Source organism: Macaca mulatta, chromosome 14 (assembly GCF_049350105.2).
Source record: "Macaca mulatta isolate MMU2019108-1 chromosome 14, T2T-MMU8v2.0, whole genome shotgun sequence".
NCBI classification, from domain to species: Eukaryota; Metazoa; Chordata; class Mammalia; order Primates; family Cercopithecidae; genus Macaca; species Macaca mulatta.
In genome coordinates this window covers 37,902,376-37,921,845 of record NC_133419.1, presented here as the reverse complement: position 1 = coordinate 37,921,845, position 19,470 = coordinate 37,902,376, and the positions used below count along the sequence as shown (strand labels likewise).

General features: G+C 35.8%; 1 protein-coding gene across 2 annotated transcripts in view; it reads right to left on the bottom strand.

Moving 5' to 3' along the window:
* Positions 1 to 743: 743 nt before the first annotated feature.
* The window catches only part of LGR4 (leucine rich repeat containing G protein-coupled receptor 4), a 108,752-nt gene continuing 90,025 nt past the window's right edge, over positions 744 to 19,470 (bottom strand). Inside the window, exons 5-17 of one of the 2 annotated variants that reach the window (XM_077960530.1) lie at positions 19,161 to 19,232; positions 17,000 to 17,068; positions 15,705 to 15,776; positions 15,450 to 15,521; positions 15,084 to 15,152; positions 13,498 to 13,569; positions 11,962 to 12,027; positions 11,108 to 11,179; positions 8,777 to 8,848; positions 8,355 to 8,480; positions 7,093 to 7,208; positions 6,427 to 6,510; positions 744 to 3,929 (exon numbers count right to left, since the gene is read on the bottom strand). In XM_077960530.1, the coding sequence (XP_077816656.1) occupies positions 2,653 to 3,929; positions 6,427 to 6,510; positions 7,093 to 7,208; positions 8,355 to 8,480; positions 8,777 to 8,848; positions 11,108 to 11,179; positions 11,962 to 12,027; positions 13,498 to 13,569; positions 15,084 to 15,152; positions 15,450 to 15,521; positions 15,705 to 15,776; positions 17,000 to 17,068; positions 19,161 to 19,232 (2,239 nt within the window). In that variant the 3' untranslated portion in view covers positions 744 to 2,652. 2 annotated transcript variants of the gene reach the window in all.

The following is a 19,470-nucleotide window of genomic DNA, read 5'->3' as shown; positions in this document are numbered from 1 at the left end:
ATATATTATGCAACTGTAAAAATTTATCCGTAGACATTAGTATTTACAGATGAAACAATATGATGTCTTAAATTTGCTTCAAAATAATGCAAGGGGCAGAGGGATTGGAGGGGGTCAGTGAATAGGATGAAGATGAAACAAGGTTCACTACGTGCTGCAGATAATTGTCAAAGCAGTGACAGGTATGGGGTGAAGGGTGGGGAGGTGAGGTAATTATACTACTCTACTTTCTGTTATGGAAATTTCAAGCATATATGAAGTGTAAAACAAACACACACACAAAATTATGTCCCGAATGAAGAGGCACTGGGTTCTGGTTTGGGGTCTAATTTGCTGTGACTCAGGGACTCACTTAAATTTCATTAAGCCTTTTGTTTTCTCATCTGTAAAATGAGGACTTAGTGATTGTAAATACTGAAGTATTTCTAAGCATCTGGGCAACTGACTACATTTAGTATCATACAGACTTTTTAATCATTTGCTTTTTAGATAAAGATTGAATCAATGGTTTTTCTGAAATTTCATAATCTGTTTTCCATGAGTATAGTTCAGACTTAGGATAAAAGCCTTTTTCTAAATTTCAGCAAAATGTTCTTATATATTTACAAATAAACATCAAAATGGTGTTTTCTAATGGTTACTTCCAACATTTCTTCTAATACTGTCCACTTAAAAATACTTAATTTGCTTACTTTAAAACTAAATTCATTAGTATACCTTGTTTTAAATTAAGGCAAAATAGATTGCTTTCTAAAAACTTTAATAATTCAAAACACTGAGTACATACTGTATTTCATACCATATAGCACAAAGATTAACACATTTTATATATCTGTTATTCTAGATTTAAAATGAATAAAATGAAAAATTTTCAATAACTTGAATTTTGGAAAAAACCTTTTAATTAGGAGTTTCTTACCAAGTTATGATTTAATATTTATCAGATGTGTAAATATACAAACATGATAGCAATTTTTAAAACTTGTAAATAGTTGGCCTTACAAAATTACAACACACTGTAAATAAATCCTTCCCACATTTTATACAAACTACATGATTTTGATATACAAAGATTCTGTTTTTATTACATTGACAATGTACAACAAAGACTATTTACAATGCAAAAAGTATATAAACCACAATTTAACAGTCTGCTACTGGCAGCCACTATAGTTTAGGAGGTAGCTTTAATTAAACGAAATGAACAGAAGCCACATTTCCCAACTTGTGTTCTAAAAATAATTTACATAAGATAAAAATTCATTATATGCACAGTATGTACAGTTTAATTATTAAACTGCAATCTAGCTGGACTGTTTTAGTATATTCAGAATAACTAATATGGCAGTGGGTTTGCTACTGATTTAGCACACTGTTCAAAAAACATATTGAACAATTATAACTTTAAGACTCCACACAGTAATAGGTCTAAAGCCCATAGATGGGAATCAAGTAAAGTTTTTAATTTTTGAAGACACAGGACTAAGCTTTATTCCTTCTTCTTCTATTTTTATTAATAACACATTATCTCGTTTAACCAGAGTTCAACCTCTGAGCTATTGAATAGGCTCTTTTGTAAAAAATAGTATGGGGAAGATGTATAGAAGTTTCCACATAATAGCACAGGTTCAAGATAATCCAGCTCACTAAGAAATAAACATAAGTACTTTGTGTCGTAATTACTCCCCGTTTCTTCTAATTAAATGCAGTATTGACCACAGTTTACTTTCTATATAATCTAAACTATTACTAGGTGACATACCAACAAATTGGAAAATATCAGTAGAGCCAATGATATTAGGAAGTATTCATTAATGAGAACGTTACATGGAGCCACCAAATCCCTCAGATACTATTAAACCCCCACATTAGTTAGTGGTTTAGCCAAATCGACTAAACCCACACAGCAATTAGTCTTTTACTTTTTTCCTAGTAGTGTAATCACAAAACACTTAAGAAAATATTACTGATTGGACCAAAGCAATGTATAACGACTGAAAACAAATGTCCAGCTTTTTTTTTAACCTAACAGCTGTTAATATTGTTTTAAAAACATCTTCAGGTTTTAGATTTATAAACTGTTTAAACAAAATTTATGATTCTCTTATGTCAAGGATGGCAATTGAAAACATAATAAGGTAATACCTATGTATACTCTCACAGTTCTAGCTGGGACAGTCCCTTTTTTGGCCCTGCAGTAAGTTGTCCTGAGATTAATGATGAAACATTAGGTAAAATTAGCAAGATATTTTCTTCAGTTATAGAAAATCACATTTTAAAATATATTTTTTTAAAATATTAACAGCTACTCTTTATCTTGTGCTTAATTCACAAATAGGTATAAATTTGCTTCTTACGGATCAGAAAAACCTAACATTATATTGCTATACTACACCTAAGATCCTTTTCAAGTCATGCATTTGTTTCAAACAGACCATACATTGCTTGGACATTGCATTTTTCACCAATTTATAATTTAGGCACCTGTTCTTTGAAAATGACTGGTTTGAGAAATAAACTGCCACCTCTCCTTCTTCTAAGTGACACCAGGCAGTGATTATAGAAGTGCTTCCCAGATGAAAGATCAGAATAGGGTTCACTCTATAAACACTGATTTTGGTTGACGGGGGAAACAGTTACACACATAGTAGTTCAGTCTTTAACTCTTGGTAGATTGTAAGCATAGCGCACCAAAGGGAATCCTCTACTCTGGTAGAAGCAGGCTCGTCCACAGGCCTGCACCTGGTCAGAACTGTCTGAGACAAAGGAATCTTCTTCATCTGCGTAATCAGAGTGGGCCGACTGTGTGCCACAGTCGGACCAATAGCCCTCCGGTCTTTGGCAAGAAGCCACTGCCAATGCAGGACAGCTGTGTGATTTTATCAAGTGTTTGCATGATACTGGCTTTGTTAAAAGAAACGATTCGCAGCAGTCGCAAACAGTCAGGTTACCCTGCAAATGTGAGTACATGCCACAGTCGTAGTAGAAATCCTGTTCCAGACAACCACCTTGGCTACTGATGGAAACTGAAACTGATCCACTTTTCTTGGTAACACGTCGCTTCAGTAACTTCCAGTCTTCTTTAAACTTTGGGTTGAAGAAAACATACAGGACTGGATTTAGGCAAGCAGGCAATGGAAAAAATATCAGAGTAACAGACTTCATTATTTCGGGGCTGATAGAGATTGCAGTGATCAATGGTGCAAATGAAAAAAATGCCACAGGGCAGAAAAAGATGCAATTGGTGAAGATTAGCCAAGCAACATGCTTAATCATGCTAGATTGTGAGTTTTCTGAGAGGTCCTCTTTTTCCAAGTTGCAGTATAGCTTAGTGTAGATAATGGCCATTAATAAAAATGCTAGTGAGTTTAATAGCACTAAGGTTACAGTGAATCCTAATGACGGCGTTTCACCTGTAGGAAATGGCAAACAAAGGGGTGATGCAGAATATTCCCCTCTGTGGAAAAGGGGAAAACAGCCTGCTACTGTAGCACCTAGGAAAGCCAAAAGGGCAGCAACCCGGAACTGTTTGAGATGATTGCTCTTCCCATTTTTCATTACATCTTTTGCAGATAAGCTTCTTTCAACAGTTGCTAGCATTAATAAAAATATGGCACTTTCTGAGGAGAAAACTGCAAGAAACCCAGCTACTTTGCAGCCACTGCCAGTTTCCCACCAAATGCCAAATTCAGCGAATCTGCCCCAGGACACAGCATCAAGAAAAGTTAGGATGCCAGTATAGATTCCCATGAATAAGTTAGACACAGAAATCAAGCCTATAAACAATTTGGACGAAGGCAGTGATGTACAAGATGCAAATGTTGTTAAAATAACAAGTAGGTTGAAAAATAATGCAACCAAGAAAATGAACCACACAGTAAGACGAATCATCCAGCTTCCCAGTAAATATTCACAGGGCTTAAAAGCACCTAAAACAAAACACAGAGAGAGAGAGAGAAACAAAAGATAACTTAGAAAACAATTTAGAAAATGATATGGCTTGATAGAAAAACTAATGATATAGACTAATTAAATCTGCTCTCTACTTGACCAAAACTGAACTGATTACGACTTCTAAGATAGTCTGGTCATGGACCAGGCTATTTTTAAAATACACTGACTTTAATTTCTTTTATTAAATATTTGATAAGGCTATAAATATTTCTTTTATATTAAATATTTGATAAACAGTGATATTTAGGTGAAATTTTTCATTTTTTCTTGCATCTAAGCTAATTTACATAGCACAAAGTCTAGGGCATAAGAGGTATTTGATAAACTGAGGGTCTGGAATGAGATGGTTCATAACTTGCTACTCTTACCTTAAGAAAGCAACTTAAAATTGTATAAATTTTAACCTGTATTAATTTTCTCACTTGTGAATAATAATGCCTGTTTCATACACTTATGCAGCTTAAGTAAAATTATACACATAAGGAACTAAGCAGGATGCTGGATATACAGTTAGACTTCAATAAATATTAGCTCCCTTTTCTTCTTCCTTTCTAGCCCCAATATACTTTATAATCATGTATGTATATGGATGTATCCTCACATATTTTTTATACATTTTCTTATGGCTTTCAAAAGCAACCTGATGAAGCAGGTTAAGATAGTATAATTATCCCCATTTTTCATCCAGAGAAACTGATATTTCAAATCATTTGATTGGCCTGACAAACGCCATTCAGTAAGATAATATAGCTAGGACTATACCTCGGTGATGTTAACTATTCATACAAAGCTATGTACAATAAAATCCTACATAATACAAACTAGCATTGCAAGAACTCATTCAGTCACTGAACTGTATGTTCCAGTAACTGACTTTCACATGTTAGTTATGACACGAATTACAACTGTTTTACTGAAAAATTAGAAAAGAGAAACAAGATTTTGACTATGAAACACAAGAAAACTATGTATTACAATTGTCTAAAAAACATGTTATATGAACTGTCATGAAAACCATATATCCAATAAAATATTTTAAATTGTTAGGATATTCACAGACCTCAAAAGCCAGTTCTGCACCATTTATCTGACTTCCAAATAACGTAAGAAACTCTTATTTTAATTTCCTTTTTACTAACCCTTCAGGAAGTGCTAAGAGAAAGCTCATTATCATCTTTATCTCTGTTATCTAAACTCATCCTTCATGGAAGGAGGGGTAGCTCATCCATCTGAGAGAACAGGAGACCTTTTGAGAACACTTTTATGGGTGAGAAAGGTTACTTCTCCAAAAAAGCCTGGGAAGCAGTCTCCACCCAATCCCTGTCTTTGGAAGCCTGCTGCCTCCTCTGGTGCTAACAGAAGGATCCCAGCTCTCCTCCACTTCCAGCACTTCCAGCTTCTGCAGCAAGCACATCGTGTCTGTGTGTTGCTACAACTGAGTAGGGGGAGGCAGGCCTGCATTTCATTCCATGGCAGCCCAAGGAGATGAGCTCAGACCAGCTTTCCTCCTGGCCAATCTCCAAGTTTAGATTCGGGGTGGAAGAAATGGAAATGCCTCACGTTCAAGTCCAGCTTCCCCTTTAAGAAACCTGTTCCCTTCTCATTGGATCATCAGTTCTTTATGTACATTCTCTGGCACATGAACTCCAGGGAGACAAGTAAGCAAGCTGCACCCCAACCTTTAAAAATTAGTATAGACACTAACACATAATAAAATAAATTACATAAACTTAGATGATTCTTGCCAATCGCAGTCACTTATCTGGTAAACTTAGAGCTTATTCTCTACAGAAGAAAGTATTCATAAAATACATATGCAACCCTTTAAGAAGCTCACGATTCTGCAGCAATCACTAGTGAATCCATAATACTTATAATTCCGAGTCATAAAATTAATGTCCAGATGATCCTATGATATTATACTAACAAAGGAATCTATTTTGTAGCACACAATTTAACTAAAATATTTAAGCCTCCCTTTTACAGTAAAATTATAAATACATCTTCTCTAGTAGATTAGGCAGACTATGACAATCATGACCAAATATGTGGTGTCAGTTTTATAACTTTCCCAAAACTACAAAGTTCAATGACGTAAATGAGGGGAAATAAGGAAAGGCAAGGCTACATTAAGTACACACATACAATCTTCACAGACTACTAGCTGATAGAATTAGTTCCAGAGTTAAAGGAGCACTTTCTTAAGAAAGTGCCTCTGAAATTCTAATGTGTATAACCCTCACCTGGGGGAGCTTGTTAACATACAGATTCTGATTCAGTAGGTCTGGGCCTGAGATTCTGCAAGAGATTCCTAAGCTGCTGGTTGGTACACAAAGCACAAATCAGAAGGCTTCACGGGATCCTCTAGTACCATCCCTATTACAGAAATTACATCTATACCCAGGATATTTAGATATATTTGCCTAATGTTTGTTTAACATGAGTAACTGTGAAGAAAAAGGCTGGGCATACCTGTTGAAGGTGTACAATGGATAATTATTTGACTATGTTCTTCATTTTCAACAGTGCTTGTGACATTTGCTGCATCAGCAGTACCTAAACATATAACACAAAGCATGTTTAATTAAAACCTTACGCAACTCAAAAGAACCATATTTTCCTGCGATTTTCTCTGTATATAAGTGTGAGTTCTCCTTATAGAAGGTTCAGTAGCATATTGAAGATGCTGGTAGCATAGTGAATGCCATTTTTTTTTGGTTTTGGTTTTTCTTAGAGACAAGGTCTTGCTCTGTTGCTCAGTCTGGAATGCAATGGCACAATCATAGCTCACTGCAACCTCGAACTCCTGGGCTCCGCTCAAGGGATTCTCCCACCTCAGCCTCCCAAGTAGTGGGAAATACAGGCACATGCCACTATACTCAGCTAGTTTTAAAATTTTTTATAGAGACAGAGTCTTGCTTTGTTGCCCAGGCTGGTCTCGAACTCTTAGGCTCAAATGACCCTCCCGTCTTGGCCTCCCTAAGTGCTGAAATTACAGGCATGAACCATTGCGCCTGGCCAGAGAATGCCATTTTTCTCACAGATTTCCTATTGATCATTCACAAAGGGATTATAATAACAGAAACTTTAATCAATGCCTTAAAGGAGTGTTCTGTTTTTCAAAACTCATGCACTTGCCTTTCTCCTGTGCCACACTGTGGTCCTGGAGGCTGTTATCTTCTGTGTTTAAATTTGCATAAGAGTCACAACCCCAAAATGCACAGCACTGATAAGCATATGGTACTGATAAAGACCTGGAAAAAAAAATTGTAAAATCTACACTGAATAGCAACTCCACAGATACAGTTTTGTTTTGTAAAAGTATTTTAAACTTTGAGAATCCCAGCCTAGGAGTCAGAAAGATCTGCCATGTGCTTTACGCTGGTCATTCATCCTCTCTGGGCTTCAGTTTCCTTATCTGTGAAAACAGCTCTGATATCAGATGACACCGAGACTTTCTCCCTTTCTATAAGATCTCTCTTAACAGTTGGATGTAAATCAAACTGTTTAAAATTTAACAGCAGTACTGCAATTTAAAGTAATATCTTATGACTCCTTTTATAAATGTATTAACTATGCTCAATTTATCATATGAAACTGATAGTTTCACTTAAAATTAATGCCCCAGGTCATTTGTGAATTTATACCATTAAATACATTTACTTTGTTTAAATAAATGTAATGAAAATATTTATTTTCTTCTGCAACAATAATATTCTCTCTCTTTTTTTAGAGACAAGGTCTTGCTCTTGTCACCCAGGCTATAGTGTAATGGTGCAATCACAGCTCAGTGGAGCCTAGAACTCCCAGGCTCAAGTGATCCTCCCATTTCAGCCCCCTGAGTAGCTGGGACTACAGGCACGTGCCACCACATCCAGCTAAGTTTTGTACTTTTTGTACAGACAGGGTCTCAGCATGTTGCCCAGGCTGGTCTTGAACTCCTGGTGTCAAGTGATCCGCCCACCTTGGCCTTCCCCAAAGTGCTGGGATTACAGGTGTGAGCCACCATGCTCGGCCTCCTAACAATATTCTCCCTCTATTATATTTAATGTAGTCCCCCATAACTCTAAAATTTTCATGAAGTACTATAGCATTGTATCCGTTTTCTGCAGGCTCACATTTACATGGTTTCTGCCATCTTATTGCTAATGAAAAGTCCACTGTATTAAAAAACCATTCTAATAGCCCCCATCAAGGGCTCCAGTTCACGTTCTTAAAAACTATGGAATAATGTTCATGTTCTATTTTTTACCAAATTTGCAAAGATTGAGGTAGAAAAGAAAATACCCTTAAATTATAGCCTATCATTAAATCTGAGAACCACAACAAAAAACCAGGACACTCTATAATTTTGGAGCCTACCATAACTTCAACAAAAAAGAAAAATAAACAAAACACACCTGAGGTTAACAAAGTCTTTCGCTGCTAAGGCTTCTTTCAGCTTGAAGTTGCCCACAAGTTTCAGTTGATTTAGCCCATTCAGGCCTTCCGTAGGAAAGGAAGTTAATTCATTGAAACTTACATCTCTAAAATATGAATGAGACTTCAAGTTAATGCCCAAGATAGAAATCATATGAAAACATCCGTACATGTATTAACATCATGAATATTAGATCCCTAAGATGAAGTTCAAGTAGGGTGCTAAAATGATAATTCTAGCATGTATCTTGCCATTTGAGAAGATTTTACTATAAATACAGCTTAGTATTTATACAAGGGAATAACTAAATAGAAAAATATTTTGATTTGACAATGTTAAAACAGATGTTTCTACAGCACTAGTTACTACTTTCATGATATTATTGTGTAATCATCTACTTACAGGTTAGTTATTGGCCCAAGTGTGGCAAAAGCTTTACTGTGAATTTCATGTATCAGGTTTCTACTCAGATCTCTGCAATTATAAGAGTAACATGTTAATCTTTCAAATAAACACTCAAAATGCCACTTAGACTATACTTTAGAATTAGAGGCAGTAACACAATATTGCTGATAAGATAACAAATATCTTCAATCTCGCCCAGCAATATTTTTTTCATGTTTATGTTGAATGCCTCTCCTTCACAACAATGTATTTCTTGGAATATGTTCCGTACAGCAGTAATTCTAGCTGGCATCTGTTTCAAAACAGTTGTGAATTCTCCCACTTTATCATTCTGATACCAATTCAAAAATATAAATGATATGATATAACCTTTGGTACTGCTAACTCAGTGAGGAAAAGCCCAGTTTCTGAAAAAGCTGAAAATAAAAACAGACTTCATATTATTTGCCTTCTCAAAGGTTATTGATAAGGCCCTGAGAGAAGACAAACAATCAATATGCAAACAAGAGCATTCCAGGAGGGCTGCAGATACCCTTCTTTTCCTAAGCAGGAAATAAACATTGCATCAACAGTAGAGCCAGCTCCGTATTCAGGAACATACCCTGAGAAATTCTGATATTATAGAATTAATAAAACAGAAATAATCTACAAACACACTTACACTGAACCTTAAAGGAAATTTAAACACTGAATAAATTCATTCTGAGACACATTTCATAGATAACAAGGAAACTCAACACACTTGGTTCCAAATTACGAAAAGACCAGCTTCTTACTGTCACTTATCAGTGTTCTAGAAGTGATGGCAACTAGGAGCCAGTCTTCTTCCCTATGACTGCCCAGGCTTCCAGAAAGTTAGTCTACGACTTGCGATGATCCAGCAACCCAACTACCAATTAAATATTTTCTAGTAGAGTGTGTGTCATATTTCTTAAAGGGGATATACTAAAAAACCATATTCAATACACGTAATTTCACTTCACTGTCAATTTTTCAAACTTTTTCTATAATAGAAAAATGTTGTGCTGGGCAAGGTAGCTCACACCTGTAATCCAAACAACTTTGGGAGGCCAAGGTGGGTGGATCACTTGAGCCCAGGAGTTTGAGACAAGCCTGGGCAACATAGGGAGACCCCATCTCTACAAAAAAAAAAGAAAGAAAGGAAAAAAAGAAAAGAAAAAAATTAGCTGACATTGTGGTGTGCACCTGTAGTCCCTCAGCTATTCAGGAGGTTGAGGCAGGAGGATTGCTTGAGCTCAGGAGTTGGAGGCTGCAGTGAGCTGTGATTACACCATTGCATTCTAGCCTGAGTGACAGAGTGAGAGACCCTGTCTCAAAAAAAAAGAAAAATGTTCACTAATTTAGTGTACTATGTTTCTGCACTAAAGTTCTAGGAATATAATGAGTGGCAAGCTTTGTCTCAGTCACCTCTATATTCCCAAGTACTTATGAGAGTACCCGGAACAAATATGTAGTCAAATACAAATGATTTTTTAAATAAGTGCTTCTGTGGCTTATGAACTCTATTTGCCATGACAGATACTCCAGTGCAGGGGTCAGCAAACTTCTTCTGTAGAGGGCCAGATAGTAAATATTTTCACCTTTGTGGGTCATATACTCTCTGCTGCAACTACCCCATTCTGCTATAGTGGGGTGAGAGCAGCTTTAGACAGCACTTTAATAATAAAGACCTGGCAGTGTTCAATTAAACTTAATTGATGAGCCAGGAAGCAGACTGGATTTGGTCCACAGGCTGTAGTCGGCCTACCCTTGCCCTAAGGAATTGGCAAACCTCACTATTATAACTTGAAAACAAACAAGCTACATCACTTCAGTTATACACATTACACATTTTTCTATTTGCCAATGAACAATTAGCTAAAGTAAAAAATAATGAAAGTAGATTATTTATAAAGTTGCAAGTCTAAAAATCTTGCAATGCGTAAAATAATATTTTAGGAAAAGTCTAAAAATAATATTTACTGAATACAAATTATATTTATATATATCTTTTTTTTTTTTTTTTGAGGCGGAGTTCACTCTTCTTGTCCAGGCTGGAGTGCAATGGCGCAATCTCAGCTCACTGCAACCTCTGCCTCCAGGGTTCAAGCGATTCTCCTGCCTCAGCCTCCCAAGTAACTGGGATTACAGGCATTCACCACCACGCCTGGCTAATTTTTTATATTAAGTAGATAGGGTTTCACCATGTTGTTCAGGCTGAAATTAAAATTATATCTTTAAGTATATCTAGTAACATGGAAATCATAACAACATACTAACATAGTTTGGAAAAAACTTATTGTCTTTAATAATCATAGACAAACTTACAGAATCCTTAGGGATATCAGGCCTTGAAAGGTGCCTTCCTTTATTTGGTAGATCTGATTACGCTGTAAAGAACTAAAGAAAAAAAGAAGAAGAAAGAAGATGAAGATGAAGACAAAGACGAAGAAGAGAGCAGGAGGAGGAGGAAAGAGAAAGAGATAGAGAGAGAAAAAAGTTCTGCTCTATTTTGAAAAATAACATTATAACATTTCTTAGTTGAGTTTTTTCTAAGTTTAAATAACTATTCTTATGTAACAGTGATCTTGTTGAAAGAGAACTGCCCTTTTCTCATCTATAAAATGAAAGAGATTAATTGGTATTTCATCCCATATTGTACTGGGAATTAATTGGTATGCTATCTAAACTCCCCCATCAACCCCACTCAGGCATAAGAGAAGGAAGATGATGCAGGGAGAAAAGGAACAAAGACAACACAACTATGACAAATACCATAGGAATAAAGTTACAGGACTAAATAGAGTGAAAATGGGAGAATTAATGCCTCCCTCTTCCTGTCTCCCAGCCAACTTCCACCAGTACTGTCCAACACAGGATATGATGGGAACTGGCATTCATGTCTGGTTTCCCTCAATAGCTGGACAAGTTTTCATTTTCTATTTCTTTTAAAAAACACCAACTTCCCCCGCATAGTGTTTCATGGGATGCCTGATAGGTAAGTGCCTAATACATGCTGGTTGCATGAATACATCTGGTTCAATTTGACATGTTATGTATGGGAACATCTGATTACAGGAATTTCTAATTTCTTACTATTAAAGCCATCTATTAAAAATAGGAAATGCTCAACAAACTAACAATATACCACAGCAAAAGGAGTAAGTCAAAGACCAACTCACATTTCTTCCAGAGCATGGCAACCATTAAAACTTGGAAGGTCTCTTATATTGTTGTAAGACAAGTCCCTTAAAACAACGGAAATTAACAAATTAATGCTATGTTATCAGAATATTATATTAAAAGAGTGGTACTCAGAAGCATTGAAAGCAGAGTTAAGATAACTAATAAAGAGATATGCCTGAATAAGAAAAGCAATTATTTTTTCCTAAGACTTGTCAACTTTCAAATACCTCTGTGATACAATAAGCCTAAGACTGATGAAAGTTCAAGAATATATTTTTGAGCATAGACACTATAAAATATGTAAAAATACATTTATATAAAGTATATATATAAAGTATATAACATAAATATATAAAATTAAATATGTAAATATAGAAAAATATAGAAAACATATAAAGTTTGTTGGTAAAGCTACATTTTTTAAAATTTGTATTTATACAGTTTAAAAATTTGTATTTTTTCAATATTGTTTATCCCATAAATAACTTATATGTTCTTTTATTGAAAAGCTCTAAGAGAAATGGTATGCTTATCAACATTTTAAAAAACATTTATATTACATCAAACACCAGAACTATTTAACTTTCAGTCCCACTGCAGTTTTTCCTCAACAGTGATCATTGTGTTTGATACACCACTACATCACTAAATTATAGTCATGACCTACATAACAGTTTTGGTCAATAACAGACACCATATACAATGATATGGTCCCATAAGAGTATAATACCATATTTCTGCTCCAACTTTTCTATGTTTAGACATACAAATATTTACCATTGTGTTACAATTGCCTACAGTATTCAGTACAGTATTATGCTATACAGGTTTGTAGGCTAGAAGCAACAGATTATATATAGCCCAGGTATGTAGAAGAAACCACCAAGGTTTGTGTAAGCATACTCTATGATTTTCACACAATGACAAAATTGCCCCATGACACATTTCTTAGAATGTATTCCTATTGTCAAGTGGATGTGTGACTTTACTTGCTTAATCAATCAGTCATTTATCTTGTTACTATCTCCCACCACTGAATACTTATGAACAACTTAATAACTTAATTGTTTATTCTGGTGACATTTTTACATCCTTTATTTACTTTTAGTTTCTAGGTCAGCCTAAAGTTTTTAGAAAGCTACAAGCTTTAGTTCATTCCTGATTGAATAAAGATTTAGGCTCTGCTTAGGTTGCAGATGACAGAGAGGAGAATATGAGGAGATACACCCCTGGACAAACTAGAATAAAGACAAAGAGTCAGGATGAGAAAAAATTAAGAAAGAACCTAGCTTGGTTTTACTTTGTTCAAATAAAGTCACAAGTATATGATATATTCATAATCCTAAAACCTAATTCAAATGCATATTGCCCACCATGGAGATGACTCAAATATCTGCTCCTTTACAGAAAGGGAACAACTAAGTAGTAATTATACCTCAAAACCACCTTATGGAAAGTAGATCCTTAAAAATAAACATGTGTGACTATATAAACAAAAGGTATGAGGGGAACGGAAGAAGAATCCAACTTACAAAGTCCTAAGCATCTTTTGTTCTTGACACAAATTATTAGGTATGCTGCTTATCTTTGTACCTGTCAAAGTCCTGTGGAAAAACATTATTCATGTAATAATTCAACTCAAGAATAGTAAGCAAAATTTATTCCCATATAGAAAAATGATAGAAAAAAAGTGCTCACATATTTACATATGGACTAGATTCTATACATCCCATGGCCTAATTATTCCATAAAGTTAGACATGCAGGAAAGTGAACTGAACCCCAATGTGATATCATGTCCACAGGAACTCAAAAACACTTGTGACATTAGATGCTGATATTGTCCAGATGACGGGCTTGATTCTCCACATGGACCAGGAGGAAAACACTAATCTACAGTCACACAGTCTGATCACAGTTAATTGCAAGTTGTCACCTTCTTACACCCAAGACCTTTGAAACCAACTTGCATTCTGCCCCCAAACCTTGTTTCTGTCTTGTCTTTCAGTCAACCTGGGTCAGCATTTGCAAATGTTCTCTTATTCCTCTCCCTTCTCTAGTCTATCACCAGTTCCTGTTATTTTTTCCTCTGTTGTGTTTCTAGCATCTAATTCTTTCAGAAAAAGAGTGAAGTGAGGCAGAGAGGGATGGAGGAATCTCAGACAGACCACACTATTTGTCCTGGTGCAAATCCAGTGATGGATTAAAGATCTGGAGCTCTCATAATTCAGTGTGTTCATCTGGTCAGGCGGACTATTCCCACGGCTGCCTCACTGTTCTCCCCATCTCTAGTCTCTTTCTCCTTACCCTCCTCACATTACCTGCTCGAACATTCTCAACATCTCCAACTGCCTTAAGAGTCAAGTTTAAACTCCTTACCTCAGTGCTTCCCAAGTTCTTTTTAAAAAAAATCTTGTCACATGTGACCATTGTAACATTTAAATGGCACGCTGAAGTAAGACTCCTGTGGCTAGAGGCCCTAACTGCCTCAGGCCCCACCTGACTGTCTGAAGGGCTGAGGTCATCAAGATCTTAAGCGCACCTGTAAACCCATGCACAGACCACTCACTGGGAAACTGCCACAACCAAATGTCCAATGTTCAAGGCCTGTCATTGTAAAGTCTAATCACAAACAATTCTCCGATGTCTCCATACCACCCCCATCCTATTATAAACATGTAATTCTAGCTATATTTGCTCATCTATATGCCATCTCTGAGAATACTTTTGGTATTTCCAGTTTTACTAATCCTGCCTTAAATAAAAGAGTCAGCTCTGGGAAACCTGACAGTATTCAAACATTCCACCTCCTTCGTGAAACCTTCTGTGATAGTCTACATCGATTGCTCCCACTTCTAAATTCTGAAAGCACTGCTTCTAATTTGCCACTTCGTTGCTGCTTTGTATTTTCTGTGAACTTCTCAGATCTTATCCACATAATCAGCTCTACTCTGTCTAAGCTCACTGACCCCAAACCCAATATATTCTTTTCCATGCATGAAATGTACAAAGGGAAACTGAAGGAATCAACATAAACTGTCACTAACAGACCCTGGCACCCTGCTAGCAGTCCAGTAGTGTTATCTTTATACAAGCCCTCTTCAAAGGGCCATACTTACAGACTTTCCAGGTGGGCGGTTCCTGTAAGATTGGGGAACTGCTGCACCATGCTTGCACCACGAATGACTCTTTAAGAAATTGAGAAAGACAAAGTAATTTTAATTTTTTTCATATTTTATCTTTTAAACAGTTTAAAATTACAGTGCAACTATAACTAAAAATAAAACTAGTTTCATCTCTTGAATGTACTTGAAAGTGTGATAACGTGGCCAAGTATTCACAAAAATAAGAACCATTATAAATTCTGCCCAAGGGAGAAAAAAATTTTAAAGATTTTGTTTTCTGGAGTTCCAGTAACAAATTATTGTTTTCCACTAAAACAATTGTATAAATATCCAGGTTTGTTTTTAAATTCACATACTTACAGGGAATGAAGATCAGATAAATTGCGAAATGCTGAGTTCCCCACATAAGATAGAGGATTATCATACAAATGTCTGTGAAAATACCCAAAAAAAGTAACATGTTCATATGTTCACAAGCAATCTAATATTAAATCTATGTTCACAATGTACATATATCTAAAAGTCTGAATTTTCATTCTTTATCTGGATGTTTGGCATTGTAAAGACATAGCTTCACATAATTATACGTTAAAAGAAACTTTCAAAAATACTTACATAGTTCTTAAGAGTGGGTTACCATCAAATGCTCCATCAGGAATAACAGAAATAGAATTACTATGAAATCCTCTAGAAAGATAGGAGAAAAGTATTTTGAAATGCATTAGCCTCTTGTGAAATAAAATCCAAGTATCTACTGCAATTCAGCATTATATAAAATACAACTGATAATGACTACATGAAAATTTTCAAAAACATAGGAAATCTCAAATTTTAATTTTATCTAATCTTTTTCAGTATCATACCTAATTCTTTTTTAACCCACTGCTTAGCCTGGTATCTATCAGATCCCTCATATGCATTTATCTGTTGCTTCATCATAGAAAAAAGCTTTAGACTATGAGAAACAGGTGTTCTAACCTCCAAATCTCTCTCACTGTAGCCTGTATTTAGTCTCTTGGCAATGCATCTTAGAATGTTAACCATTAACTAGCTCATGACACACAGTCCCTGTTGTGCCATATACAGTCACTATCTCTACCCATGACAAACCCAACGTCCAAAATGTTCCCTCAGGCTGGGCACAGTGACTCATGCCTGTAATCCCAGCACTCTGAGGGGATCACTTGAGCCCAGGAGTTTGAGACCAGCCTGGGCAACATGATGAAATCCTATCTCTAGAAAAAATTTAAAAATTAGCTGGGCGTGGTGGTGCATGCCTGCAGTCCCAGCTATCCAGGAAGCTAAGGTGGGAGGATCACCTGAGCCTGGGAGGTCAAGGCTGCAGTGAGCTGTGATCACGCCACTGCACCGTGGCACCCCAGCCTAGGCGACAGAGTGAGACCCTGTCTCAAAACAAACAAACAAACAAACAAAAAGAAAGAAATAAAAACAAAAATGCTCCCTCATTCCTGTGTTTAAATATTTTTATTCTTTCAAGTTCAGTCAAACTCCTTCCCTTTGGTGATGCTTTCTGCAGTAACTCCAAACTTCAATTAGGTATTCTTCTGGAATGATTTATTTATCCTATTCATTCAGCATTTATTTCTACCTAGAAACAGCTGTCTTAACATGATCAGTTTCCCCAGTGAGACTAAGACTGCAAGCTCCTTAAAGGCAGACACTGTATATCAGGCCTTCTTGTTTTACCAGCATCTAACCCTATACAGCGATCTATACTCAAAATTGTCTGTGCCATCGAACACAATCCAATTGTATGATTATTTGTGTGTTTGTGTGCATGTATTACAATTATATGCAACGGAACAAGATGTGCTAAAATCTCATTGTCGGAACATTAAATGGTGAGTTTCAGGGATATGAAGACATAAAGAGAATGAAGCAATACTCACAGCTCTTTTAGGCTAGGAAGGGCTTTAATAGCCTGAGGAAATTCCCCCAAGTTATTATAATTCAAGTCTCTAGGAAAAAAAATGGGTGAAAATATATCAAAATATTAAATAGTGGTCATAATTCATAAGGCATTTTGTTACAGATATATATTTTTTAATCACATCCTCTGTATGGTAATCTTTCTTTACCAACCATATCATCATTCAAAACCAAAACCATGTAGGAGTTTAACTGAATTTACACCTTTTCTTACAATACTGAACAGAGATAAATCATTCTTCTTCCATGATGTTTTTAGGTCAACAAACTTACAAGTTCAAAGAATTTTCAGAATCATGTATTACTGATGCATTAAATACATAAACCATCTGAATGGTATTTCTCTGAAAATTCATTATAGAAAATAATTCATTGAATATCCATTTGTAAATGACAGCATGAAACTGAAGTTTCCATTTGGAGTTCACAGTGGCTTCCTGAAATTCTGGTATAAGAGCAGCTGACCTCAGTTCCACCATCAGCATGATGACCTGAGATAAGAATAATCAGAAGGAGGCTAGGCGCAGTGGCTCACGCCTGTAATCCTAACACTTTGGGAGGCTGAGGCGGGCAGATCATGAGGTCAAGAAATTGAGACCATCCTGGCCAACATGGTGAAACCCCGTCTCTACTAAAAATACCAAAATTAGCAGGGCATGGCGGCACGTGCCTGCAGTCCCAGCTACTCAGGAAGCTGAGACAGAGAATCTCTTGAACCTGGGAGGCAGAGGTTGCAATAAGCCGAGATCATGCCACTGCACTGTAGCCTGGTGACAGAGCAAGACTCCGTCTCAAAAAAAAAGAAAAAAAGAATAATCAGAACGACAAGGGTAGATTCACACAACTGTTGTCCTCATATAGGTTATGAATTATTGGGAATTTTATATTAGTTAGGGGACAGATAAGCCATAGTGATCTGCACTAAAAAAGTCTTAGTTCTGAGAGTGTTTAAAGTTTAATTTCTTTTAACATAAAGAGCACATTGGCAAATGATTAGCATGATTGACTTCAGAATGAAAGTAAAATTTAAAAAGCTCAGCTCCTTTGAGACCTATTTTGTTTTCCTTTTCCTTTTTGTAACATAGAAGAAAAAAATGGCAAATAAAAATTTAACTGGGAAGAGGTTTAATTTTAACATAATTGAAATAGTGTACACAGCCTAGGATTAAGAAACCTCTTCAATCTTTTATTTATAACACTGAAACTCACACACTTAGCAAAGGAGATCTGAGTTTGGAACTACCTTCTACAAGATTTTCAACTTTCATATATCCATTGAAGTTTCCTATCCTCTAATTTAGATAGGAAAGTGAATTAATAGAGTCCTAAAAGGTTTTAAGACTTCTCATTAATTGACAGTTAACCAGAAAATTCATCAAATAAAATACTACAAACCCTGAGCATTCCAATCAGGTTTTACTCACCCATGTAATTGAGACCTTCTCTGAATCATTTACTCATCACAACAGCAAACATTACATTATCTTTGAATAAAGGCAATAAAGGCAACTAATATAGGCTAAAAGAACAAAAATAAAGATCCTTCTCTCAATTATACACAGCTGCACAATGCCGTTGACTTATATAGTGGTGCAATGTACAGTTGAAACAGCCAGAGGTCTCAAACACTTTAGCTAGTGGAAACAACAACAAAAGTATCACAGCAAAATATAAAATCTCCGTTTGTTACATGTAAAAGCAGATATAGTATTCAAACCCAGTGTTAACAATTAGAAGGCAACTGAGGTCATAGAAAAAAACAAAACTATCCAGAATTCATTTTAGAAATTTCTAACTTCCAAAACTGTCATACATTTAACAAAACCAACATTTCTGGAAAGGTATACATCTTTGTAGATTGAGCTGTTTTGAATGTGTAGATTGAGCTGTTTTGAATGTGCATTCTTTGGGGGGAAATATGCAATTCATCCTTTGCCATTTTTAGCCATGGACTTAGACTAGTATTCATAATTGGGTTATTTGATAGCAAGAATTTAGTCAAGTATCAAAGTGAGTAAGAAGCTGAACTCAAGGCCAACATTTTTTTCTTTTTCTGTAATGGAGTACAAAACTGCACTTTCAATATCACAATGCAGTTGCCTAAAATATGAATATACTTACAAGGTCTCCAGGTTATCTAGTCCATCAAAACAGTGTTGACTCAGGCTTTTAATTTTATTGTTATGAAGATGCCTATGGAGGAAAAAAAAGCATAAAATGACTTTTCAATTTCCCATTGGCAACTATTATCGTTGTTTTATATGTCTGAATTGGTGTATAAAGGAATGATGTAGCTAAACATATCAACAGTTGACCACAGAAAACAAGTGGCATTGGGTAGTTATCTCTTGCTATGTACACTGCATAGACTCACTAAACATAGAATACCCCATGGAAAGAGAGATTATCTCTAATGGAAATGTGGTATGTA